Genomic DNA, 26,905 nt, shown 5'->3' on the forward strand with positions numbered 1-26,905 from the left:
CACATCTCTCCCGTCTTCCTCATCTTACTCCCCACCCCTGCCTGGCACTGTTGCTCCTTAGGATTATTTCTCTAACCCCCCCCAGGATCAGGAACCCTGTTGAGGCCCTACAGAGGGTGGGGGCATTTCCTCTTGCAAGACTCTGAAGTCTATTTTTTCCCCCTGGTTCTTGTCCTGTGCCTCTGGCCAGAGTCCCACTGCCCACCTGCCTGCTGGAGCCCACCCCCTCTGCAGGCACAGACTTCCAGCCTGCCCCCATGCTCTGCTCTGTCTTGCCCTGCCCTTCTGGTGCTATCTGGCCCCAGGAACCTCACCCTGAACCTTACTTCCACTCACCCTTGCCTGCCAAGCTCCTGGGCAAGGTAGGACCCCTTAACCCCAACACCCTGGAGGTCTGCCCCCAGGCAGTGGGGGAGAAGGTTCACAAGGTATTGTAGTGGGCATTGGGGCTAATCCTTCCAGGTACCTGGGCAGGAGGCTTCACCATTGTGGGACTATATTGAGCTGGATGGATTGATTTGTCAATTAATTAATTATAAGAATGGGAGGCGATATATAGTATAGTAATTATTAACATGGGCTGAAATCCCAGCGCTGCCATTTCTTAGCTATGGGACTTTGGACAAGCTGCTTAGTGGCTCTCAGCCCCGGGAGCACGGCAGCGACTGACAGACAAGGTCTTGCTCTCACCGCACCCATTTTCTAAGGGGGAAGACTGAAAATAACACTGAACATATAAATAAACTGGATAACTTCAGGTAGCAAGGAGTGTTATAAAGAAGACAGGGCAGTGGGAAAGTGATGGGGCAAGGGGACACTCAGAAAAGGCACCTCTGAAAAGGTGACGTTGTGCTAGACCTGCCAGGGGAGAAGGAGGCAGCCATAAGAAGACCCAGGAGAAGAGCATTCTAGGCAGAAGGCACGGGGCGAATGCAAAGGCCCTGGGGTGGGAAGGGGCTTGGTGTGCCTGAGGTCAGAAAGGAGGCGGCCACTGTGGCTGAAGCTCCAAGGCCAAGATGAGGCAGGACCCCGCAGAGTCTGGCTGGTTGTTGTGAGGAGTTTGGATTATAAGTACACTAGGGACTGTTGAAGGGTTTGAAGCCAGGGAGTGACAGCAACTAATTCATATTTTAATAAGAGGTTCTTCGCTGCCAAGGACTATTGGCTGCATTAGGGACAGCATCCAGGAGCAGTTCCTCAAAGCTCTGAGTACTAACAAGGCTTGACCACCCTACTGAGTGATTCAAAAAAAAAATTTTTTTTAATGTTTATTCATTTTAGAGACAGAAAGAGCACAAGCAGGGGAGGGGCAGAGAGAGCCCAAGACAGAATCCGAAGCAGGCTCCAGGCTCTGAGCCGCCAGCAAAGAACCCGATGCGGGGCCCGAACCCACGAACCATGAGGTCATGATCCAAGCTTAAGTCGGACGCTTAACCCTCAGGGGTGCCTGGGTGGCTCAGTCGGTTAGACTGAGCCACCCAGGCACCCCTGAGTGATTTTGATAAAGGGATTGCCCTTTTCATCACTGGGCCTCAGTTTCCTTACCTACATAACAGAGCAAGTCCTCAGAGGTCAAGAGAAACACAGTCCCAACATTCTTCGAGGAATGTTAGAAAATAAAAGCATTTCACAGTTACGAAAACCATTGGAAAACCTATATGTTTATGTAAATTCAACAAATTAATGCTTCTAGCGCTGGAAGTTGCAATGCGGTGTGATCTGGGGATCCCCCTCTTCTGTGTGGGAATCAGCCTGCCCCCACCCTGGAAGATATGAAAGGAGGCTGGGAAGGACGGGGGGCCAGGGGAAGCCCCCCAGTGTGCACAACCTCCCCTCCCCCAGCCTGTAGTCCACCTTCAGCTGGGGAGCTGAGCTTACGCTCTATGGAAACAGGATTGGACTTAATTGCTTTGCTGATGAAAAAGCCACATTTCAGTATTGATCTTGGCTTCTGCAGCCCATGGAGGACGGCTGTGATTGCTCTAATAGTGATTGCTCTAATAAAGAGGCAGGGGAAAGCGGAGCTGGCTGCCTGGGGACAAGAGCTGGGACTTGCTTCATCCTTATAATCTTCCTTGGTGCCTGCCTGCCCTGAAGGGGCTATTTAGGGACTGGGTTCTAGTCCTGGCTCTGCCTCTGAGTATCTGCGTAAGTTCCCTGGCATGGGCCTCGATTTTCCCATTCAGAAATTGGGGGCAGGTGGAGGTGGTGGCAATGAGTCAGGGTGCGGAGAACAGTATAGTACAGGGTTTTAAAGCTCCTCCCCGGAGTCTGCCTGCCTGGGTACAAAGTGTGGCTCCACTGATCACCACAGTTGTGATTCTGAGCCAGGTATTTAACGTCCCTGTTCCTCTGTCTCCTCCTCTGTAAAGCCAGAATGTGACAGCACCTCCCTCAAAGGGCGGTTGTAAGCACTTGAGATGCATATAGAAGTGCCCTGTAGGGGCACCTGGGTGGCTCGGTCGGTTAAGTGTCCGACTTTGGCTCAGGTCATGATCTCACGGTCCGTGAGTTCGAGCCCCGTGTCGGGCTCTGTGCTGACAGCTCAGAGCCTGGAGCCTGTTTCAGATTCTGTGTCTCCCTCTCTCTCTGACCCTCCCCTGTTCATGCTCTGTCTCTCTCTGTCTCAAAAATAAATAAACGTTAAAAAAAAATTAAAAAAAAAAAAAGTGCCCTGCACAGCACGGGGCACATAGTAAATCTTGTAGATTTGCTACCGCCTCCCTTTTTGTTGTTGTTGTCGTTGTTGTTTTAAATTAAGGCATCAACCCCTGAACTGTGAGGAAAGCACCCCAAAGGAGATGGAGACATGCATAAAATGGGGACAGGGATGCCCATAGCACAGGGTCGTTGCGGGGATGGAAGGGGGTCATGGGTATGATTGTTCCCAGCAGTCCCAGAGTCAGTGACTATGGGGGGGAGAGGGGGCAGATTCTGAACAAGTCCTCTCTCCCTGGGGGTTTGGACAAAAGTCCTGGAAAGCAGGTGCAAGAGCTCTGGGTAAGCCCCGATGCTGTCACATGCAGGTTCTGTACTGCAGATTCTTTGGGGCTCTCTGTGTCACTGGTCCAGAGTCCCCTGTAAGGGGGGTGGCCCCTGCAAATTAATACGGTTCTTCTCTTGCAGAGAAAATACAGACTCCTTTAGAAAGGTTTGCCATTCAATGGTTTATTCTTTACTTCAATTATTTCTTGAGCACCTACTATGTGCCAGGCATTTGGGTAGATGCCAGGGTACAACAGAGACCAAGTTTTTGCCCTTAAGGGCACGAGACAAGGTCCCGGTCCATGAGACAAGGTAGGATGTGTTGTCCAGGGGCCCTGAGAACCCAGAGGAGGGGCCCCTACCAGCCTGGCAGTCAGGACAGGCTGCTAGGAGAAAGTGTATCTGAAGACAGGTGGGATGAACCAGTGATGGCCAATGATGGCTGGGCGGGAGGTTGGAAGGGAAAGTTCCAAGCTGAGAGAACCACACGGGTGAAGGCCCCAAGCCCAAGGGAGAGGGTTGTGCAGGGTGGGTCTGGAGGAGTGCCTGTCAGTGGTTCAGTCCCAGCTGGAGCCCCATGGGAGGGGCAAGGCTGGGGGCGGGGCAGGGGCCTGCCCTGGGGGGCAGTTCTGGGCTCTGTGGTTGTGGCTCTGGGAGGTACCTCAGTTGAGAGCCCCGGGAACCAAGGCCCAGAGAGAGGAAGGGACTTCTGAGGCACTGCAACCTGGTCTCTCCCCCTACTGCTGCATCCCGCTGCCTTCCTGGAGGACCCAGGGCCCCTGCCAGAGAGGCGAGCTTCTCCAGGCGGGGCCCAGGGGCTGCCCTGGCAGGTGCAGATCATAAGAGGCCATGAAGAGGCAGAGATGGAGTGGGGGAAGGTTCCTCCCTCACCTGGGACTTACCTGGGCATCTGTGTTTCAGACCATCAGAAGCTGGAGCGTGAAGCCCGCATCTGCCGCCTGTTGAAGCACCCCAACATCGGTGAGCTTTGGGGAGGGGGGAGGGGTGTGGGTGGCACCCGGCCCGGTGGGTGTTTGGGGGCTGGGAGGGCAGCTGCTCTCTTCTCTGGGCATCATGGCCCCCGTTATGGGAAAGGGGGTAACTTTAATGGTTTCCACGTTTCTCAGAGACCAGCTTGGTTGAGGGGAAGGTGAAGAAGGGGCCCTTCCTCCCAGCCCACGCAGCTGCCGGCAGCCTCCTTCGGAAAAGCTGTTGCAGGAAAACTCCCGAAGCTCTGAGAGAGACGAAAATAGGCCAGGCTTGGCCTTGACCAGCACGCCCCACTCCCCAAACCTGCCCCATGCTGAGTCAGCCTGGCACTGTGGCCGGGCTGCCTGCCTAGCCCAGCCGCCTGCTTGCCCCCCAGAGGCAGGCTCCAAGGTGGCCCCGGTGCCGGGGTAGACTGAGCCCAGGCCGCCAGGAGAGGCCGGGCCTAGACCACATGTCACTGGCTGGCCTCCCACCTCCCCCTTACATGATTGGGGGGCTGCATCCCTGCCCATCATGGTTCTGAGTTGGGCGGCTGGGGGTGGGGCGTGGGAAGGAAGTGCAGATTCTAGATGGAGTTCTGTCAGGGAATGGCTGTGTGACCTTGGGTGGGAGCCCCTCCCTCTCTGAGCCACTTTCCTCCCCAACTTCACAAGGAAGCACCCTCTGGATCATCTGGGCATCTTGTTAAAAGGTAGATTCTGGTTCAGTGGGTTTGGGGGCGGGGGGCAAGGTTTTGCGTTTCTAACACGCTCCAAGGCGATGCCAAGGCTGCTGGTTCCCAGACCACGCTTTGAGGACTCAGGCCTAGGGGCTCTCTGAGGAATATTCCAATTCTGACAGCCACCACGCCTTCGCCCGTGGGGAGGAAGCATCTCTCTGTGCCCAGAGCCCCAAGGGTTAACTCTCCTGCTGGAGAGAAGCATCTCCATCTGGTATTTATACCCAAAAGGCACCTCCCCTTCCCTGTGCCCAGGGAAGGGGAACAGAGCCGTGCAAACAGCAGCCACAGGCTCCAGGGCCAGAATCAGAAGAGGGGCAGCAAGGCAGCTGGTGGGGAGCGAGGCTGGTTGGACCCCCGATCCCCGACCTGCTTGCAGACTCACTGTGCAGCCCTAGGCCGGCTCCTGCCTGGGCGGGGCCTCCACCTCCCCAGCTGTATGACTGACAGGATTGTGAGTGATCTCTGACGATAAAGTCCCACGGTTCTGAGAAAGCCTGTCAGCCCCAGAGGAAGGAGGTGGGGTGTGTGTGTGTGTGTGTGTGTGTGTGTGTGTGTGTGTAAGGGTGTGTGTAAGGGGGTGTGCTGCAGCTGTCTCAGGTCAACGCTGCCTCCTCTTTGCACCTCCTTCCCCCTCTCATTCCCAGCTGTGCATGGGGAGCAGTAGTCATGGGCTCTGGGGCTGACAGACTGCAGCTGAAATCCTGGGTTTGCTGCTTAATTGCTGTGTGACCCCGGACATGTTGCTTAACCACTCTGAAGCTCGGTTTTCTCAGCTGGAAAATGGAAATGATACCCACCTCATAGGGTTGTGATGATTAGATAGAGCATAGCACAGTGACAGTCCCGAGGTAAGTGCTTTATTATCATGAGACTGCTCCCCTTTTGCCTCAGTCCACACCTTTCCACAAAACCACCTTACCCGAAAATGTAACCTCCACACGATTCTCATTCCTCTGAGCCATCAAGGTGTTTGGTCAACAGTTTGGGGCCCTATATTTAACATGGCGGTGAAGAGAACGGGGTTTACACGTGGGGTCAAATCCCAGCTCCGCTGTTCACTGGGTGTTTGAGTGTGGGCAGGCTCTGAACTTCTCTGACCCTCGGTATCCTCCTCTGTGAGGGTAATCATGATATCCACCCTCTACAACTGTTGGAGGGTTAAATGGGAAAGTGCAAGTAAAGCGCTTAGCACAAGCCTGGCACATGGGGAAGTCTCAGAAATGATGGCTGTCACCTTTAATATCGTTGTCATCTTTGAATCATTTACTCCTTCCTTCCTTCACCTGATAGCAAGGGCATCCGAGGCCCCACCGTGTGCCAAGGCCTCTGCTAGGGATGGAGGATGTGCGGAAGAAGTGAGGATGGGGGTGGGGATGGGGAAAGGAAGGGGCGGGGGTGGCTGATACACAGGGAAGTGGAGAGCCGAGCTGAGACCCAGACCAGGAAGACGCGGGGGAAGAACCCGAGCTATCTTAGGGCTGGAAGGGCCCTGAAGGGTGCTACTTCCTGAGCCTCCAAATATCTCACTTCTAAATAGATTATAGATTATAATCTGCCCAAAGAAATGCAAAGAGGTACAGCCGTGGATGCAAAACCCACGAGGCAAGTCCGTGCCTGGAGAAGCTAGATTGAGTCCTAGCCAGCCTGCTTGGTGTCTCTAGCCATGCTTACTGGCTGCTGCCCGTGTGTGGCCGGTGCCCAGCCCCAAGGGGACCAGGTCAGGGAGGCCGTGGCTTAGCACAGGGCGGCCCAACTGTGCCATGCACATGGGACAGTGCCCTACACTCTGTATTACCACCTGCTGATGGGGCAAACCCCAAAGGCCATCCCAGGGAGTAGGGGACAACCTTAGAGTTTCACAAGTGATTTGGGTGGGCAAGAGAAGGGGGGCTGGTTGATAATGAAGACGATGGTGTTTTCATTTATCAGGTTCTTCCCTGTGCCGGGCACTGTATTGAGGGCTTTACAAGTATCATCGATTAACTTCCAAAGCAGGCCAGTAGTGTTACCACTACTGGTAGGAAAGGAGGGTCAGAGAGGTTACCTAATTTGCCCAAAGTTGCACAGCTTATAAGAGGCAGCGCTGGGAGGTGAGCCCAGCAAGATTGACTCCAGAGCCCAGGTTCCCAGCCGTTCTCTTTAGCTTCCCAAGTGGACATCAGGAATGTGTTGTCAGGGGACATTGGATAGGTAAGAAGCACCAGCCTCTAATTTCCAAGAAAAAACTGGTAACTGTTGGAAATATGAAAGGCATGTCAGAAATTCATGAGCTCAGCTACACAAATGAAAACTAGGTTACAGATCTATTTGATCTATGACAATATTTTTAAAAAGTCAAAAACTGACAGCGTAACTCAACGACCACAGTCATGTCAATCTCTACCAGGTGGTGAGACCCTTTCACACCCTGCGGCGGCTCTTGAAAATTTCCTTTCCTCTTTGGCTTTGGACTCAGTTTTTTTTTTCTCAGGGTAGCCTTTACAGATGGGAGGAGAGGTTTGATGTGTCTTGTCTCCTGGGTTCGTAGCTATGATGGCACCTCCTCTCAGGGACTAACGCCAGTGCCCTCATGCAGGTGGGGGCTAGAATCCAGCCTGTGTTCCTGTCGCCTGGCTTCTTAGAGGGGCAGGCTTTTAAATCAGCATAAAAGTACCATCTGAGCTAGAATCAAGGCCGAAGGACCCTCCCCCTCCCCCAATTTTGTCCATTTCTCTGAAACTTGAGACTCTTCTCTAAAGGGGCTGAGGCTTCTGGTCAGAGGGTAGATCAAGGAGCCCAGTCTTCTTGGAGCTCCTCTCAAATGCCTCTTGACCCGGTTCTAAAAGCCCATTCTGAGATGGTTCTGACTGCAGGTTGGCTTCTCAGAGCTTCTCATGCTCAGGAAAGAGAAGTTAAAAACATATGTGCCTGCCAGGAACCGAGTAGGCAATAAGGAGTCTACTCCCCAAGGAAAGGGTCTTTTTAAAAACTTTATCTTGTTACACTATCAATGCTAACTTTGTATGATACATGTTTCCATATGATATATGATGTCTGTACCTTCTCCAGTATTTCTTTTTTTTTTTAATTTTTTTTAATGTTTATTTATTTTTGAGACAGAGAGAGACAGTATGAATGGGGGAGGGTCAGAGAGAGAGGGAGACACAGAATCTGAAACAGGCTCCAGGCTCTGAGCTGTCAGCACAGAGCTTGACGCGGGGCTCGAACTCATGGACCGTGAGATCATGATCTGAGAGTATTTCTATACATATTATCTCTGGTCAGGTTTCTTAGAAGCAGAGCCTGAGGCAGAGACTCAGTTTCTTGTGATTTATCGAGGGTGTGTTCCCATGGAAGGCCTGCAAGGAATTGGGTGAAGCACGATGGAAAAAGGGAAGAAATTGAGCAAGGGTGTGGCCTCAGGTCAAGTCTAACTTTGACCCGATTCCAGGTGTGTGTATGGCGTACACACTGGAACATAAATCCTGTCTTGGGGTTGTCCCTCCTTAAAGCAAGGAGACTGCCCCTTTGTACTGACCCTGCCCTCCCACAGTAGTCAGTCCTTGGCTGAATGCTGCAGGTAACCTTGTACACAAGGTGGCTCTGTAGGCAGTGGGGAGTTCTCCAGAGAAGGGGGTAAATGTGAGCTGTTAGCAGCTCACCCCCCTGGCAGCTGCAGGATGGCGACCCCATCTTACCAAAGGGGACCTGGCCAGGGCACCAATACGGGGTTGCCAGATTCTGCACACAGGATATACAGGATGCTCTTTTCACTGCACATAGACATTTCAAAAACCGAGCCTACCTTTGCTTTGAAATGCCTAAAAAATGGAAACAGGTTAATAGGTAGAGGAATGGGTAGAAACGTAGTGAAACAAGTATAAGATTAATGATAGAACCTAAGTGGGGGGTACACGGGTGTTCACATGAGTGTATGTTTGAAAATTTTTTTTTTATTTTATTTTTTAACGTTTATTTATTTTTGAGACAGAGAGAGACAGAGCATGAATGGGGGAGGGTCAGAGAGAGAGGGAGACACAGAATCTGAAACAGGCTCCAGGCCCTGAGCAGTCAGCACAGAGCCCAACGCGGGGCTCAAACTCACATACCGCGAGATCGTGACCTGAGCCGAAGTCAGACGCTTAACCGACTGAGCCACCCAGGCACCCCTGAAATTTTTTATAATAAAATGTTGAGAAGAAATTAAAGCCGGATCACATAATATGTACTTGTAGGCAACCTGCTTCTTGTTTTTGCTTTGAAATATACTACAAACAGGGGCGCCTGCCTGGCTCAGCCAGTAGAGCTTGCGACTCTTGATCTCGGGGTTGTGAGTTTGAGCCCAAGTTAAGCATAGAGCTTAGTTAAGAGCAAAATAAACATATGTTTAACACATCTTTCAGTCATTTATTTATTTAAAAGATTTTTTAATGTTCTTGAGAGAGAGAGAGAGAGACAGAGCATGAGTGGGGGAGGGGCAGAGACAGAGGGAGACACGGAATCCAAAGCAGGCTCCAGGCTCTGAGCTGTCAGCACAGAGCCCGATGTGGGGCTCGAACCCACAAACCTGAGATCATGACCTGAGCCGAAGTCGGATGCTTAGCCGATTGAGCCACCCAGGCGCCCCTCTTTCTGTCATTTATAAACACAGATCATCATTTAGGAATTAAAAACATTTTTTTAATTAAATTTGCATGCCTGAGGTTCCTGCCTGGCTCAGTCGGTGGAGTGTGTGACTCCTGGTCTCGGGGTTGTGAACTTGAGCCCCACGTTCAGTGTAGAGATTACTTAAATAAATAAATCTTTAAAAAAAATAATAAACTTGTGTTCCCTTCCTCTTCCATCTCTGATCACATTCTCCCCTCCCCCATAGCAGACACCCACTCTTGTGTTTTTGATCCTGCTTCTCCAAACTTTATGTGCAGATAGGAGAGTCTTAAGCCATTTAGGGGACTCAATATTGAGTCAGAAATACATGCACATGGCAAGAATTCAGATGGCACTAGGGCTCACAGTGAAAAAATAGTCTCAACAACTCACAACCCCTGCTCTCCCGATTCCCTTTCCCAAGGTACCCCAGTGCCCACTTCTCTGTATCCTTCCAGAGAGGCTTATGCCACAGACAGGCTTAAATACATCTTTTATAAAAAGTACCACGCGCGCTGTTTTGCGCTTTGCTTTTTTGCCAAACAACATAATTCAGAGATGATTCTGAACCAGTGGATACATAACTGCCGTATTATTTTAACAGCTGTGTAATTTTCCGTTGTGCGATGTATCTTAATTCTCTGAGCCCGCACCCCGCTCTGTGGACATTTTTAGGCTGTGGCTCAGGGAAGGATGTGAAGCTGTCCTGGGAGAAAATGCAGTTGGTTGGCAGGGTGCAGCCCCCTAGAGTCAATCCCAGGCCTCGGGCCCTTCCTTCTAGAATCTCAGGGGGTAATTTAGGGAGCTCTGGGCTTCTGGGAGCCTTGCCCCCGTTCTTGGTAAATGAGGTAGGAAGAGATGAGTTTCTCAGCATGCTCACACTCAGGGACCACTGTCCCCCACGTCCCCCAGCTCTCTTGTCTCAGACCTGGATACACAGTGGGGTTAGCCACTCAGGGCCGCATTGGTTGAACACCGGCTGGGTGCCTCATGGAATTCTCACAAGCCTGCAGGTCCAGAAGTTTCATTCTCATTGTCCAGGCAAGAAAAGAGAGGCTCAGAAAGGTGTAACAACTTGCCTGAAGTCACACAGCTAGGAAGTGGCAGAGATTTGAGCCACGGGCTGATTCGACGATGTCACTTCGCCCTGCAAGAAGCTAAGCATTGGGGGAAGAAAGGGGTCAAACTCTCACCAAAGCGGGGAGGGGTCTTTCACCTTTAAACCCAGGCCTCTTCTGACGATGCCCGAAGTCAGTGAGCCATCCTTTACTTAGTTTGTCAAAGCACCTGTTACCTAGCTTGTGCTCAGTGACTGAGAAATTGGCATGTTGACTGTTGGGGGGCGGGGGAGGGGAGGTGAGAGGGCAGGAGGGGGCAGGAAGCAGTGCTTCCGGGTTAACTGGCTGCCTGGGCCCCTCCCACAGTCCGGCTCCACGACAGCATCTCTGAGGAGGGACACCATTACCTGATCTTCGACCTGTGAGTTTGGGCCCACCCCGGGCTGTACAAGGGGTGGGGGGGGCAGCCGGAGCCGGGGTGACCTGGCTGGGTCCCTCTGCCCGATTCCCAAATGCTCCCAGGCTGGGCTGAATTCTCTCTTCTGAGACCGAAGTTTCCCAAATGTGGTAGGCCCGCCACCCAAGCAGTGCAGGTGGGGTTCCCTGAAAAGGCGACACATACCCGTTCCTCTCCTTGGCACAGCTTTCATTTTGCTTCTGTTTGTGGCCAGTGATGCTGGCTTTGCATGTCTGGTGGTGATAGAAAGTTTCCTTTTGGAGTCATTGTGAAGTTCTTAAAGCCAGTCAATGGAAGGAAAAACAATAATGAAATGATAGGTTCTTGGGTTGGCAGAGAAACTTCAGTGAAGGCACTGGTCCCGTCTGTAAAAAAAAAAACAGTTAATAGTGGGGGAGGTTCTGCATGTGTGGGTGTGTGGGAAATCTCTGTGCCTCAGTTTCGCGGTGTGCCTAAAGTTACTCTAAAAACATCAAGTTTACTAAACAAACAAACAAACAACAATAACAGCAACAAAACCCAGTCCTTGGGCTTCCAGGAGCCTGATGACCCTGAGTGATACGTTCTGAGTGTCCCATCCCCTGTCCTAAGTGCAGCCTGGACCCAGTGGGAGAGAAGGGCAGGTGGCGGAGGGGAGGGGAGTTGGTGGACAGGTGGGCTAGAAGCCAGGAAGAGGGTTCCAACAGGAGACACCTCTGGGGTTCCTCCCTTTGGGCTGAGGTTCTGAGGTCCCTGGGTCCCGTCCTTAGCTTCCTGGAGACTCTTTTGGAAGAGGCAACACCTGGGGCCTTTGTGGGAGGGTGACTTTGTGCCTGTCTCCCCAGGGTTACTGGTGGGGAGCTGTTTGAGGACATCGTGGCCCGGGAGTATTACAGTGAGGCTGATGCCAGGTGAGTGCCAGGTGCAGCCTGGCGATGGTGCCTGGGGCCAAGGGGGCCTTCCTCCCTGCCTTTCCAGCTTTCCGGGAGAGGCCTGCGTTCACACCGTGACCCCTTCCTCTCTCTCCCCAGTCACTGTATCCAGCAGATCCTGGAGGCCGTGCTGCACTGCCACCAGATGGGTGTGGTGCATCGGGACCTGAAGGTGAGCGACCCATCTGGGGGTGCAGCTCACCCAGGGAGGGGCAGAGAGAGACAGGGAGAGAGAGAGAGAATCCCAAACAGCCTCTGTGCAGAACCCGATGCAGGGCTCAAACTCATGAACCATGAGATCATGACCTGAGCTGAAATCAAGAGTTGGACACTTAACTGACTGAGCCACCCAGGAGCCCCCAGAATCCCCTGAGTTGGGCTGGGTGGGGAATATAGACGCCACTGTTCAGATCAGGAAATTGGGCTCAGGGAGGAGTATGTAGGCTCAGGATCCAGTGTCCTGACTCCTCGCCCCATGTGCCTTGGGCCAGACCGGGTAAGATGTAGTTAGACTGACAGTGCTGGCTACGAAGGGGTCCAAGGCCCAGCTAGGCCACTCTCTAGCCTCAAGGCCTCAGCTTCCTTACAGTGGGGTTGCCATAGCAACCTCTGCACAGGGTTGCTGAGGATGTCAAAGGAGCCAGCACAGTGTCTGGTGCGCGGACACATTGTCATTCTTGCTTCTGGGTCTCTGGCAGGTGGGGGGAGAAGAAAAACAGGTCTCGGGGTCCTCAGAGTCCTTCCTCTTCCCACCTGAATGGGAAGATGGACAGACCTAAGCAGATGTGCAGTCTAGGGTTGGCACGAGCCACATAGCCTTGCCTGGTCGGCACAGACTCCTAGCTCTCCTCTGCTGAGCCTCACGGCATCGAGGCTGGTTACCTCGGTTGGTATCCCCAGTTTGCAGAGCAGGAAACTGAAGCTTAGAGTGTCTAAGGGACCTGCCCAAGAATACGCAGTTCAGCTGTGTCTGAGCTAGGACTGGAGCCCTGGCCTTCTGACCCCAGATCCTGTGCCCGCAGTGGCCTGGGCCAAAAAGCCCCTCAATGCAGTTCCTGCTTCTACAGTAGTTCCTTCTAGGTGCCTTTGAACCTCTGCGTTTTGGCCTTCGGTGACTATGAACTTGCTTCTTATGGGGTATCCCCTTGAACCACTGGGAAATGCTCCTTCAATCTTTCCTGCTGTGGGAGTTTTGTCTGTGAACCCCAATTCTACCCTTTGGGGCCACACAGATCAAGCCTCCAGCTTGGAGCAGCCCAGAGACCCTTGGGCAGCTTTGTTGTACCTCCTAAGTCTTCCGCAGGCTGTTCTCCTCCATTCCCAGGCAGGACAGGATTTCCAGGCCCTCTTCATCCTGGGCGCCCTCTCTGGCCGCCCTCCCTGGGCGTCCTCCAGTGGGACCCAGGTCCCTCTTTGGGATGCAGTGCTCTGACCTGAGCCCCTGCCCACCTCTATCACGAGCAGTCCATGGTTTCTCAGCTGAGCTCCCGTGAGCTCCTAGTCTATCAGTCTACACCCACAGGTGAGTGTGCACTCCCAGAGGGTCCTGCCAGACTGCAGGGCAGTTCTCCCAGAGGGCCTGTTCCCATTATAGCTACAGCCCCTGCACAGGAGGAGAAAGGAGGAGAGGCAGCGCAAATTTAGGCCACTCTGCATAGATTAATTAGTGGCATATTCATCAAATCAGGGCAGGACAGCTACCAAGGCCCAGGACACTTTGGGAACGCAGTCGCCAGAGGATAAAAGAGGCCTTAACGAGGGACAGATGGAGCTATATTTGTCTGGGTCCTGCCTAACTTTGGTCAGCGGAAGGTCAGAGGTGGGACCCCTCGGAAGTTCCAGTGGGGAAGGGGGTCAGAGGAAACCAGCTGTCTCCGGGGACTCGGAGCCCACGCCCCCAGCCCACCCCAAGCAGAAACTGGGAGCGCTGATGCTCATCAACCACACGCCGTAGGCCACTGCCAAGGGCTCTACACGGATTAATCCGCACACCGCTCCATGAGCTGGGCTTGATCCATTTTTCTGAGAGGAAACTAAAGCTCAGGATTGACATGGCTTGCCCAGTTCCACGGCATAGAAATGGTGGAGTTGGGTCAGAAGTGAGGGCTATCTAACTGCAGGGTTCACTTCCACTTCCCTCTGTCCTCGTGTAGGCGCATCTCCTCCTCTCCAGACCCAGCAGAAGACAGCAGCCTTGGGGCCCCAGAGGCCAGGCCGCATATATGAGGCCCTTTCTCAGCCTAGAGTGGTTAAAATACAGCTCCAGAGCCTGACTTTGCCTCGATTCTGGCTCTATAACTTATCAGCTGTGTGATCTTGGCCAAGTCACTTAACTTCTCCGAGCCTTGGTTTCCTCACCTTCATACGTATGCCAAATACTTATTAAGTGTCTGCTCTGTGCTGTCCCCTGTCTTAGGTGCGGGTGATGTAGTGGTGCACAGACGGATAAGGAACTTACTTTCTATAGCGGTGACAGATAATGGACAAGCACAACAACAGATGGGGAAACATTACAAATTGTGATGATATCTCTGAAGATAGTAACAAGTTGCTAAGACAGAGGCTACCTGGGGGCTCCTCCTTTGGATAGTCATGGAGGGATCCTTTGACAGGGTGACATGAAGGTGAGAGCAGATGAAGAGAAGAGGTCAGCTCTGTGGAGCTCAGAGAAGGAGCAAATCAGACAGGGGGAGCGGGAAGTGCAGAGGCCCTGAGGTGGGAACAAGCATGACTGTTTCGGGGAATGTAGGAAGGCTACTGTGGAAAACGGGGAGAATGATGCTGACCCCAAAGGTTGTTGAGGCAATAAGATGATGTATGCAAAACACTTAGCCTAGTGACTGGCACCTAGGAGGGGCGCAATAAATATCGCTCCTTCTTCTCTATTATAGTGGTGGCTATTGCCCCAACTCCCTGCCCTCACTGCAGCCCCAGCCCCAAACCCTGAGGTGAGGTGAAGGAGGGGATGCGGGGTGGGGAAAAGGTCTTTCTGGTGCAGTAGATGGCGGTGTTGCCCTAGGGTCGTCCCCTCTCTGGGGGCTGAAGCTCAGGGTCCCGTGGCTGGGACTGGAGGGGCGGGTGCAGGGCACCTCTGGATTGTCCAGCTGCTCCTCCGTACGCCCAGGCCCCCGGAGGTGAGGTTCTGAATCTGCTCATCACTGTCTTCTGGCTCTTTCTTCCCCCACTTCACTCTTCTCTCTGGTCCTGGGAAGCCGGAGAATCTGCTGTTGGCTTCCAAGCTCAAGGGCGCCGCGGTGAAGCTGGCGGACTTTGGCCTGGCCATAGAGGTGGAAGGGGAGCAGCAGGCATGGTTCGGTGAGTGGGAGCAGGGGGTGCCGGGGGCACTGGGGGCCGGCCTTGTGTTGACACGTTGGCGTCTAGGAGAGTCCTGCCCAAGCAGGGGCAAGTGGGAGATGGCTCTTGCACTAGCCAGGGCTCTAGGAGCAGCGGTCGCAGCCCAGTCAGCCCCTGGTCACTGGGTGTTGCCCATCCTATATCCACGGGACTCAGGCACAGGGACACAGTTATCATGAAAAGAGTACGTGGCTTCTTCACACACACGTGCACCATCCCTACGGGCTAGGGCGTTTCCATGGGTTCCCCTAACAGCCTGGGTACCGGGGCTAATTATCCTGATTTTACAAATGGGGAACAGAGGCTAAGAAACTTGGAAGAGTTCACGGGAGATCAAAAGGGGAAGAGCCAGGATCTAAGCTCAGACAAGCCCGAGCACTCTGAGATTCTGGCATAATTAAGTCCTTTCCGCTATCTGGGGAAACTTTTTAGTGGGCACCTTTGATCATCGGTTAAGAGCCAGAGCTCTGGGTTCAAGTTCTGACTCTGCCACTTAGGAGGTGTGTGATTTGGGACGAGTCACGTCACCTTGCTTGAGCCTTTGTTTCCTCACCTGTGAAATGGGGGTGATAACAGCACGTTCCTCAGGGCTGTGTGAGGAGTGAGACCAGACGTGTAAGTGCTCAGCTCCGTGCTTAGCACACACACTTAAGAGATAGTCACTGTTTTTTGGATTATCTGTTAAAGTACTTTGGATGCCCGTTTGTTGCCAGCGAGATCCTCTCAACAATGCCGGGAGGTGGTGAAGGGAGGCGTCCCTAATCCCTCATTTGACAGATGAGGAAACCGAGGCCTCGAAGAAAAAGAGACTTAAGGCAAAACCAGAGCTGGGGAGAGTCCTCCTCCTCTCCCAGGACCAGCTCCGACAAGGGTGGGGAGTGGGCAAGGGTTCTGCTCGGCTACAGCTGACACGGCAAGGACATTTTGTCCAGCGTGCCACCAGCGCTTGATAGTGGCTGCAGGATGGCTGTTAGAAGTGAGGGATGCTGAGTCAGGACCCCACGGGAAGGACTCTGGGATTGATTGATGACTTCTGCCATAGGCTCTGGAGTGCGGGTAGTGACAGGTGCACTGTGGACTTGTCCAGCCGGGTCTAGAGGCTTTGCTGCCTGGCCGGGCCAGAGCTTCCTGCCCTCGACACACTCTTGGGGGCAGGGAGTGTTTTCCTCATCTCCAGGGCAACCTCATCCCTCTTCCAGCAGGATCTTGCTCTGGCTTGCTAACGTGCCAACCTCTGTGTGTGTGTCTGCCTGTCTGGGTGTCTGGGGAGCAGGGTTCGCAGGGACGCCTGGATACCTCTCCCCGGAAGTGCTGCGGAAGGACCCGTATGGGAAGCCTGTGGACCTGTGGGCCTGTGGTGAGTCTACCCCGAAGCCGCCTCATCCCCCCAGTCACCTGCCCCTCTGCTGCCCTCTCCTTTCCCATCCTTCCCCTCTTCATGGCTCCTCCCCACAGGGGGGTGAGGCTTCTCCTGGTCCTCTTCCCAGGGGTCATTCTGTACATCCTGCTGGTTGGGTATCCGCCATTCTGGGATGAGGACCAGCACCGCCTGTACCAGCAAATCAAAGCCGGCGCCTATGATGTGAGTGTCCCTCCTCTCTCCAGCCTCCCTGTCAACCCCTGTGCCTCCCTCCTGCCCTCCCAACCCACTTAGGCCCCCTGCCACTCTCTAATTGTGGGGCGGGTAGAGCCTGAGGGCTGATGCGTGAGGCCTTGCCTCACGGTTGAGCCTCTGTGTGACGGGATTTAGCCCGGGGCCCCAGAGGGCAGAAACAGCACCCAAGTGGGATGAGAGGTGGAGGGTAGGTCCAGAAGCCGGACTCTCAACTCCCCCCAACCCTGCTCCTGCCAATAGTAATGCACACATAAATAATAATAATAGCTAGCACTGATAGAGGACTCTTCTAGATGCTTTATATATATATTACTGCTAATCTGCATACCAACCTATGACATAGGTGTGAGTATTAGTCCCATTTTACAGATAAGATGGCTGAGGCGCAGCGAGGTTAGATAACTGCCCACCCTGCATAGCCGAAAGTGGTGGAGCTGGGATTTGAACCCAGGCAGTTTGGCTCTAGCATCTGTGTTCCTAAGGACCAAGCTATACTGATTTTCTTTTTAAAAAAAATTTTTTTAACCTTTATTTATTTTTGAGACAGAGAGAGACAGAGCATGAACGAGGGAGGGTCAGAGAGAGAGGGAGACACAGAATCTGAAACAGGCTCCAGGCTCTGAGCCATCAGCACAGAGCCCGACGCGGGGCTTGAACTCACGAACCGTGAGATCATGACCTGAGCCGAAGTCGGACGCTTAACCGACTGAGCCACCCAGGCGCCCCTATACTGATTTTCAATAAGGCTGCTTCTATCAAGCTATGCGCTGTGTGTTTCACGTCATATTTAATCCTCACAACATCTCTAGAGGCAGTTTGAGAGTCACATGACTTATCCAGAGTCACACAGCCTAAGAGGCAGAGCCAGGACTTAAACTCAGCCTTCTGACTCTGGAGTCTGGCCTATAGCCGCTGGCCTACTGCTCCCCAGAAAAGGCACAGCCTTAGAACAACAGAGGAAGTCCTCCTTTCCCTCTGGCCTCTGTTCTGATTTGTCCCCGGCGGCAAAGCACCCTGTCCCTCCTCTGGTTCCAGGGGGGGTCCCCGCGTTGAGGGTCCCCACTCCTCCTGGTTGTGGATGCCCGAGTGGATGGGCAGTAGGACCCCTGCCTGCTCCCCTGCCAGTCAGGGGCTGGGGGATCGCAGGGGTGGCCTGGGCTAGGCTGGGCAAACCTGGCCCCTCTGCCCCTTCCAGTTCCCGTCACCAGAATGGGACACTGTCACCCCGGAAGCCAAGGATCTGATCAATAAGATGCTGACCATCAACCCATCCAAACGCATCACGGCCGCCGAGGCCCTCAAGCACCCTTGGATCTCGGTGAGCCTTCCTCAGCAGGGCCCTTCCCAGAAGCCCCTCCTGACTTCAGGGTCCGTACCCCCATGGCTCTGCCCCTGGCCCCTCAGGCCCAACATGGGGTCAAGGGAGCTTGCTCACGAGACGCTGCCCGGCTGTGGTTCTCAGGGAGAAGTGAGAACGGGAGGCGTTGACGTCATGACTGGCGATGCTACTGGCATTGAATGTCGGGTGCCGGGGGTGCCAAGCACCTGCAGTGTGGACAGCATTCCCTAGAACAGAGATTTGTCCCCCCGCCACTCCCCCCCAAATCCCGACCACATCTCCATGAGACACCCTGCCGAGGGGCCCTCGGGCGGGCCTGGCTTCCACTCACAGACCTTTCCCCTCTTCCTCCAGCATCGGTCCACTGTGGCCTCCTGCATGCACAGACAGGAGACCGTGGACTGCCTGAAGAAGTTCAACGCCAGGAGAAAACTGAAGGTAACGGGTCCCCGCCCTCCCGAGCCCCGCCCCCGACATGGAGTAGCTTGGTCGGGTCTCCGCAGAGGCCGAGAGACCCCCTCACAAGTTCTTTCCTTCACTGAGTCAACAAGCATTTACTGAACATCTACTGTCTGGGCTGGGGAGGGGGCAGTGGAAAGGACAGACAAGGAAGCAGGACATCAAGGGGCAGTGGTGAGTGCTGTGCCTGGGCACACCCTGGGGCTGGAGGAGTACACAGCAGGGCCACAGGCGAGGTCTGGGAGGACCACGGAAGCATCCCAGGAAGACTTGCTAGGCAAGTGGCATTTAAGCAGACGCCCCAAATGACAAGCAGGTATTAGCGGTGTGGAGTCAGTGTGGGCAGATGTTCCAGATGGAGAGAAAAGCTCGTGCAGAAGTCCGGAAGCGTGGTTCCAGAGTGGCTGGTGAGGGGTCCTAGGGGGTGAGATGGGATGGGGCAGGAGGCCAGGGGCATGAGAGATCCGGCTGCCAAACACAGGAGATGACAAGCCAAGAGACGTGGTCAGGGGTCACGGCCCAGAGGAAGCCACAGTGGGACCCAGGTGGGCCCGGAGCTGCCAGCCTCTCAAGCAGGTCATGTGTGCCCCCAGGGCTGTGATAGCTACTGGCCTAAGACCTTGCCAGGGACCCCACGAGCAGGTAGGAAGAATGACTGAGGAATCTCCAGCCCGCTGGAACAGAGAAGGCATCAGAACGCTGAGTGACAGGTGCTGAGGCCTCAATTCATTCAGAACCTCCTCACCAACTGCTCCCAGGCCTGATGTGGTAGCTCAGGAAGGGGACACGGGCCAAGGGGGTGGTGGGCAGCATGAGGCCTGGAGAACTAAGTCCCACTGCCCCCCACCCCCCCAACCCCCACTGGGAGCTGTCACAGAGGAAATCGCAAAATGTCAGAACCATTGTTCATGTCTTAAAATCATGAACTGTCAGACTCAGAGAGTGTCCAGATCAGACTGTCAGAACCAGCAGGGTGGTGCCTTAGCCTCCTCATTGAGACAAAAGAGTTTCTTTGTTAACCGTCCACAGCTCTGAGCCCAGGAGCCCCGAGTGGACAAACTAATGATGAACTGAGGGCTCGAATGCACCGGGTGGAGAGTAAAGGGGGCCCGGGAGGACAGGTCTATTGTCCTTGTCCAGGCAGGACATTTCCTTGGCCTTTAGGAGCCACCACTGACAGGTGTCCCTGAGCCCTTTTACCAGGCCAGTGGGACCTATTAATATCTGCTGCTAGGGTGGCCCTGTTCCAGGAGCTGTGCCAGCTAAGGCCTAGCTCTCCCCGACTTCCCCAGGGAGGCAGGGACGGTCTCTGGGCTGTGGGGTGAAAACAGATGGAGGGGCAGGGCAGAAGGCTTTGGCTTTGTGTCTGAATGCAGCACCTGCCTCCCCTCCCCCCGCCCCTCCCGTTTCTCTATCCCTCCTTTCCCCCCTCACCTCTGACCTCCTGTGCCCCATGCCCCCTCCTTCTCTGTTGCAGGGAGCCATCCTTACCACCATGCTGGCTACCAGGAACTTCTCTGGTAGGTGGTGGGACCTCAGAGCCCCAAATATGTCCTGCACAGGTCTGTTGGAAGCACTGCCCTGTTGGATATCTGGGTGGCCTTGAGCCAGGGGCCTGGGGAGAGTGAGGGCTACAGAGGACCAAAGACTGGGGGCTTAGGTCACTTGCACCCACAAGTGGCAAGAGGTGAAAGGTCAGCAGGCCAAAGGCCCATCAGGAAAGGCTAACGCCCCAAACTCACAGCGGTGCTGGGTTCTCAGGCTGGGCCAGCCCCAGGGGGAGTCCTCCCAAACACCGGGGTACACGTCCAGGCAGGACTGAAGTAGGCCCAGGAAGTAGCAATATTCCTGTTCCCCGCTGTTACTGAGCCCTGTGCTAAGCAGTCCCCATGCTTTCACTCAGGTGGCCTTTGTGACAAGGCAGTGGGGGCCATTGCTAGGCAGAGAGAGGCAGAGCCTGCTTCTGGTGCAGCTTTGAGCAACCCTGGAGCAAGCCCTTAACCACGACGGGTCACCAGGGAGCTGGGGTAATGGTCTTTGGCCTTGGCCGTAGCCGGCTGGTTAAGGCAGGGAGTACCCAACGACCTGTGGCATGTGGCCCCAAAGAGAAAAGGAAGGGATTTGCATCAGGGCTTAGCAAGAAGCTCCCCTTGGCGCATGGGAGAGAACCCAGGTCAATGCCTGCCAGAGGCTTCTCTCTGGGGAGCCCGGACAGCTGACGGGGCAGCTGAGCAGATATAGCAAAGCTCACCCGAGGGGCCCTCTGGTTGGGGCTGGGCCAGTCGGAGAGGGCTGCTGTGGACACGTGGCCGGCTCCACAGCAAGGGGTCGGCTCTGGGAAGCTATGGCTCTGGCTTCCCAGAGAGTCTATCTGCCCATTGAATCAGCCGGAAGAATGAGACCCACGGGTGGGAAAACTCTGGAATTTCACATTTGGGCTTGCCCCACCGCATTTAACTGCCTTCCCACTCTCTCCTCAGACAAGGATCCTGCAGCTCCTTAAATTGAAAGATGAGCCACCCAGACAGTCAGAGTCTTTTTTTAACGTCTGAAGGGCCCCTAGCAACTCTAGTCCAGATGGTGCCCGTGGGTCAGTTCCCATCTCTTGATGGGCTTGTGGGACCAGTGGTGTTTTAAAACAGTGGTGTTTTTGAAAAGAGTTCCCAGCACTTAAAAAGTAGGCGATTTCATAGAAAAACTCAGATTTCTGTCTTCTCTTGAAGATCAGAACATGTGACCTCATGGGACCCACAGTCCTGCGGTTGTGGGCTGGAGCTGAGAGCGCCCCCTTGAAGCTGGAGGGGCAACTACTCCCCCTGTTCTTCTGTACACCCCAGTCCAGCCCAGGAAGCTCATTCCTCCCAGCTTTGGGATCCAGAGGCACCCACCCCTGCATTTACTTTCTAAGAGGGAGACTTGCCTGGAAGGGGTCACAGGTAGAGATGTGAGAAGGACTGGGAAGCTGGGCTAGCATGAACCTGTCATTCTGAGCCTCTGGGGCGTCCATGTCCCATGCCGCCCCTTTTCCCAGGCTCCCCATTTCCCAGCGTCCGAGAGAAGGACTTACAGTGGCTACCATTTACCGACCATCTACTGCATCGAGGTCAAGTGCTGTGCTAAGCACTCTATAGTTATCCTGTCTCACGTAACTTAAGGCATTTGTTTGAAGCCTGAAGCGGCCAGATGCTGGGCTGGGCAGGGCTGGGCATTCCTGCCGATTCCTGGCTGCTGCCCTCTCCAGGGGCTCTGTCCAGGAGGCAGGGAAGGAGGAAAGAGGAACAACAAGAGGAGGGGCCTCCCTGAGAACCGCTGCTCTGCTTTTCCCAGCACCAGGGACACGGCCAGCCCGAGCATGGGGCTCTGGAATTTAGGGGTAGGGAGGCCTCTGTAGGGGTGGGTGCTCTGGCAGGGATGGGCCCCAGAGCGGGGCATCTGCTTCTCATCACCGGCAAAACGACGCTCGCAGCTGTCCGGAGTGAGTAGGCAGGGCTGACACATGACCTCTGCAGCAGCATGGGGCTAAAATTAGAGTGGGCCAGGGTGGGGAGGGAGCGTCCAGCCCCGGGCCAGGCAGCCAGGCCTCTGGGTTGGCCACCAGCAGCACGGGTGGTGACTGGGATCCAGAGGGAATCCCTGGGCTGAAACAGCAACCCCACGGGCCTGGGACACATTGATCACCTCTTACAACCCATGGGGCCAGAGGGTCACACTCAAGATTGCTGAGAGCGGGGGAGCCCAGGCCCACCTAGGGGGCCACCGGCAGTCCAGGCCCCAAGGAGGAAGGAGGAGAAGAAGGAGGAGGTGTCCCCCGGATCACTGAGCCGGCTCTGTGCCCTCCGCCTGCCCGCGGATGCTGCTGTTCCTTACCCTGTGGGCCTTGGTGCCCTGCCTGGTGTTGGTAACCCTCTACTTTTTCTCCTCCGCAGGAGGGAAGAGCGGAGGAAACAAGAAGAATGATGGTGTGAAGGTAAGCCCCCGGGAGCCCGGCAGGGCCAGCGTCAGGCAGCGTTTCCACCAACAGGGCCTGCCTTTCAGGGCTGGGGCGAGACCCAGGCCTTGCTGAAGGTGTTGTGGGCAGATGTGGTCACTCGTGCGGCCGGGCTGTCCCCAGGATTGGTGGGGGAGGGGGGGGCTGGGGGGAGGGGAAGGGGGAGGGTTGAAAGTAGGTGGGAGAGGCAGGTGGCCAGGGGAGTTGGGGCGGGCGCAAGGAAAGGGGCAGGTCTGAAGATACCTGTGGTTCTCTGGGACGGGAAGACTGGAAAGTGAGAGGGTACAAAGAAGAGACAGAGCTGATCATGAGGGGTGACCTCCTCCTCCCCGAGTGTGGGCTGGCTGGAATGGGCCCCTGACCCAGTGTGCACCCCAGTCCCACCCACGAAGTCCATGGAGGTTGGATAGCCAATCATCTGACAGAGGCACCCACCCTGTCAAGGCCTGCCGGCTCAGGGCCAAGAATCTCCTCCTCCCCATGACCCAGGCCTGCCCTCTGTCCCCACCCCCGATGCCCTGCCCGAGCTACTTCCGCCCACACCCTTCTGACCCCTCCTTCCCTCCTCTCTCTTCTCCCTCTGCTTTCTGGGGCCTGGCCCCCCTCCCTCTCCGGCCCCCTCCTCCCCTGCCACTGGCTTGCCTTGTGGGCTCTCCTCTCTTGAGACCCTGCCTTTTTCTGGGCTCAGAGCCCTGCCTGGCCAGGACCCCAGGGCTGGGCTGTGCCCAGGATGCTGGAAGGTGTGGGATGCTGTCCAAACACAGCCATCCAGGTGGGCTGGTGGCTTCATGGCTTCATTGTAGTGGCATTTATGGTCTCAGGCCACTGGCTTTCGTTTGGTTTATGGGTTGCATGGGAGGAGATCTGGGATGGCTGGCTGAGGCCAGGATCTGGGCCTCCTCTCTGCCCTTAGTCCTCTGGGGGCTAAGTTTTCCTCATAAGTGCAATGTGCAATGGGTTGTGTGTGGGGGGGTGGGGCATGTGGACTCCATCATTTCTAAGATATAAGCTTTAAAACAGAAGAGTAAAAAAAAAAAAAAAGCCAACAAAACCCTATCTAATCATTTTTCCTTCTCATCTTGGGTACGTGAGGAATACATAATTAGTTGGTTATCAGCCAAAGTCAGTAGTTTTCAAACTGAACTTCTTGGAGCCTGAAGGTTCTGGGGAGGCATCCCTAGCAGCAGGGAGCACGGGATAGAAAGGGGGAGGCTGAGCAGAGAAGATTCTCGGCTTCTCACACCCACTTCAGCCAAATAGCTCCATGTAACAGACATCGCAGTGGTTAAGGGAGCCAGGGAGGACTTAGCAGCTAGAGACCTCAGCTGGTTATTTCAATCCCTTGAGCCTGTGTTTCCTCATCTGGGCAATGGGAGTAAAAGGGATTCCCACCTCCCGGGGCTGTTTGTGAGGATGAAGCAAACCAGAGTATCCTGAGGATTCAGCAGGGGCACTGGCGTGCGATCCTCGCTCATGAGATGCTAGTCAGTATTATCTTTTCTGTTTTCTAGATTGGACTTGCAAGTAAGATTTCCCTTGAAAACAAAGTTTGATCAAGGAAGTCTTTGGAAACACAGCTCTAAAGCCAACCCAATTTATAAAGTTAACACACACCTATCCCAAATCCTAGGATGGAATCCAGAATTGAGTTCTGGCTGCCTGGCTGTTTTGGGTCATGCATGAGTCAAACACTCTCCCTCCTCCAAATGGAAAGGGTAATGGGGGGAGGTACAGTATGAGGGTGGCCCAGTTTGGAGCAGCCGGGGTCCTTTTGGCCCTAGTGGGTAGACACCGGGGGTGCTGGGGTCCCCGGGAAAAAAATCATACTTGAAGGACATAGGGCAGAGGTCACAGGTGCGGGTGGGCTGTGGCTGAAGTCAGCAGAGGAGGAGGGGCGGAGGGAGGGTTGCCCCGTCTGCTTGGCTCTTGGGTGTGGCCCTGGCAAAGGCTGACACAGAGCCGTTGGGTGTGAGGTCAGGTCCTCCCTCATAGTGGGTCTTGGGATGAAGCTCCCTTCTGGCTCCTCTCCAGCCCAGGCCAGGATGCAGAGGCTATCTGGGGGCAAGGACATCACGTAGCATGGCGGAACTCTGGCTAGTCACCACAAGGCGTGCCGGTGGGCCCAGCTGGAGAAAGAGCCACTCCTTCTTGCAGCAGCAGGACAGACCCTGAGCGGCTTCTCAGGTGGCTTTGGTGTGGACGAAGAGAAACCCAAAGGCCAGGAATAGCCAGAGTTAACCAGGGGCCTGCCCGGGAGTTGGGGAGCCTAGCCTGCAATGTGTTGCTCTGGGGGGTCCAGTCATGTGTTTCACTATGAGTGATGCTGGACCTCCAGTCAAGGAACCGTTGGTTTGATGGGCCCCACCGTGCCCTCCTTTGGCGATCTGGGTCATCAGTCCTGCCATCTGTGCAAGGGGAGAATGGTAGGTGTTTCCTGCGGCCAGTGAGAGGCTCTACACCAGAGTGGGCCCTGGGGGGGGGGGGGTCACACCGTGTGCTGCTTGGAACACCACACATTCCGCCCAAGTGGGGACGTACATATTCTTCTTACCACTTGGTCCCTAAAGAAACCACCGACTTCATCGGAGGCTTTGCTGAAGCCCCAGTGATTGCTTCCAACGCTGGACGGGAAAAGGGCTGGTTGGGGAACAGAGATAACACCGTACTGTACTTGATGGGCTTTGCAAGGCTAATTTTGACCCTACTTTACGTCTGCCGTCTTTGCTAACCCTAGAACCACGCTTTTGCACGTGGTTCTGGGAGATGTGACTCTGCTTTTGGTGAAAGCCCCTGGTCAGTGCGGGGTTATTATTAGCATCGTGATCATTTGTGATCCGGGGAAATCGAGCCTTTCTGTTGGCCAGAAGTGATGCCCTCCACCCCCGCCTCCCAGCCACCTCTAAGCCTCTGCTTCTATGAGGAGCGGCCGACCGCTCCCACCCCTCAGCCCCACTCACTGCCCCCTGTTGGTGTCCCATCCGTGCCATCGTGATTCCTCTCCCCCATGTCCCATCCTGTCACTGTATGTCCGAATCTGATGCAGTCTCTGCTCTGTGTTCCCTCCTCGTGTCCCGCCTGGAACCCCGGGCCCTGCGTTCCTCAGGTTTCTGCTAGAAGAGGGGATGAGGGGCTGGCCGCGGGCTGCTGGCTGTGGGAGTCTATCGAGCTGGGGCAGATGCAGGGACTGTGAGACTTTACACTGGGCAGTGCCCAGTGAGCCACTTCTGCCACATCTTTGGGGGCCCTGGACGGAGAGCACAGGCTCTTAGGCTCCTCCTGGCCCTCAGAGGATCCTGGATCTTGAAGTCAGAGAGTGCAGACTTAGACCTAAGGATCCTCAGAGAATAGCCAGTGCCTCCGCCACCCCCCACCGCCCCCACAAAGGCCTACCCTGAGGGCATCTCAAGTCTGTCCCTGCTCACAGTACAGCGAGGGGGACAGCTTCCAGACCTCTTAGACGTAAACGCGTCCAGGAAGGACGGGCCTTTGCAGCGCCATCAGGCTGTGGGGCCTGGAGACCTGGACAGAGGAGAAAGCCTGCATTTCAGGGGTTTCAGCCTCTCCTCTGCTACCAGCTGGCTGAGAGACCTCGGGCAGGTCACTGCCCGTCTCTGGACCCCAGCTTCCCATCTGTCCAATTTTAGCGTCAGTCTTGACCTACAGCCCCTCCTGAATGTGAGTCTTTGCATCACCTAGCTTAGGAGTGAGCAAAGGAGAAGACAATCCGCACGTGTCCTCTAACTTTCTCTCCTTCCCATGGTTCCCCAGCCAATAATAGGAATGAAGCTACAAATCCCCCAAAAACTGGAGTAGGAGGGAGGGCAGGACCTAAAGACTCAAATTCTGGGCTCAGCCATGCGTCTGGCTGTGCCTCAGTTTCTCTGTCACCGCAAAGGAGCTGAACAGGCCAATCGCTGGGAAGCAGGATTTCAAAGGCTACTTAAAGGACTGGTTTCCACACCGGGACCTGCTTTGAAGTCACCTGGTGATACTGTTTAAAACGGAGATGCCCAGGCCCCGCCCCACACCCAGTTATCAAACTCCTTGAGGGGGCCTGGTGATGTTTATTCTCGACAAGTTTCCCAAGTGACTATGACGCTCAACCCACCCGGGAGTGGGGTTCTTTCAGTAGAGACACACGTGGGGAGTCTAGGAGGAGACACGGGGCCTCATCTCCAGACCTGAGCGCCCTCTCGTCCGGCAAGAGCTTTGGCTTCCGGAGGCCTCAGGCAACTGGCATCCAGGCCCTAGGATTGGTTTCCCCCGTCAGAGCTTGGTGTAGGGGGAGCCCTGGTCCAGGCGAGGCCCGGCCTGGAGCGTGCGGTCGGATGGCGAGCCCCAGGCAGTTGTGCACGAGGCCCCGAGAGCTTCAGGCTGAGAGAGGATTGGCCATACTAGGGCA

At 54.9% G+C, this 26,905-nt stretch overlaps 1 protein-coding gene across 1 annotated transcript in view; it reads left to right on the top strand.

Moving 5' to 3' along the window:
* The window catches only part of CAMK2A (calcium/calmodulin dependent protein kinase II alpha), a 60,370-nt gene that overhangs the window by 17,163 nt on the left and 16,302 nt on the right, over positions 1-26,905 (top strand). Inside the window, exons 3-13 of the mRNA XM_042994349.1 lie at positions 3,907-3,966; positions 10,747-10,801; positions 11,662-11,727; positions 11,848-11,920; positions 14,961-15,063; positions 16,376-16,459; positions 16,590-16,684; positions 17,913-18,035; positions 18,411-18,494; positions 19,993-20,035; positions 22,442-22,482. Coding sequence (XP_042850283.1) covers positions 3,907-3,966; positions 10,747-10,801; positions 11,662-11,727; positions 11,848-11,920; positions 14,961-15,063; positions 16,376-16,459; positions 16,590-16,684; positions 17,913-18,035; positions 18,411-18,494; positions 19,993-20,035; positions 22,442-22,482 — 827 coding nt within the window. The remainder of the gene's footprint in view (positions 1-3,906; positions 3,967-10,746; positions 10,802-11,661; positions 11,728-11,847; positions 11,921-14,960; positions 15,064-16,375; positions 16,460-16,589; positions 16,685-17,912; positions 18,036-18,410; positions 18,495-19,992; positions 20,036-22,441; positions 22,483-26,905) is intronic.

This window comes from Panthera tigris, chromosome A1 (assembly GCF_018350195.1).
Source record: "Panthera tigris isolate Pti1 chromosome A1, P.tigris_Pti1_mat1.1, whole genome shotgun sequence".
In the NCBI taxonomy this organism is placed as follows: domain Eukaryota; kingdom Metazoa; phylum Chordata; class Mammalia; order Carnivora; family Felidae; genus Panthera; species Panthera tigris.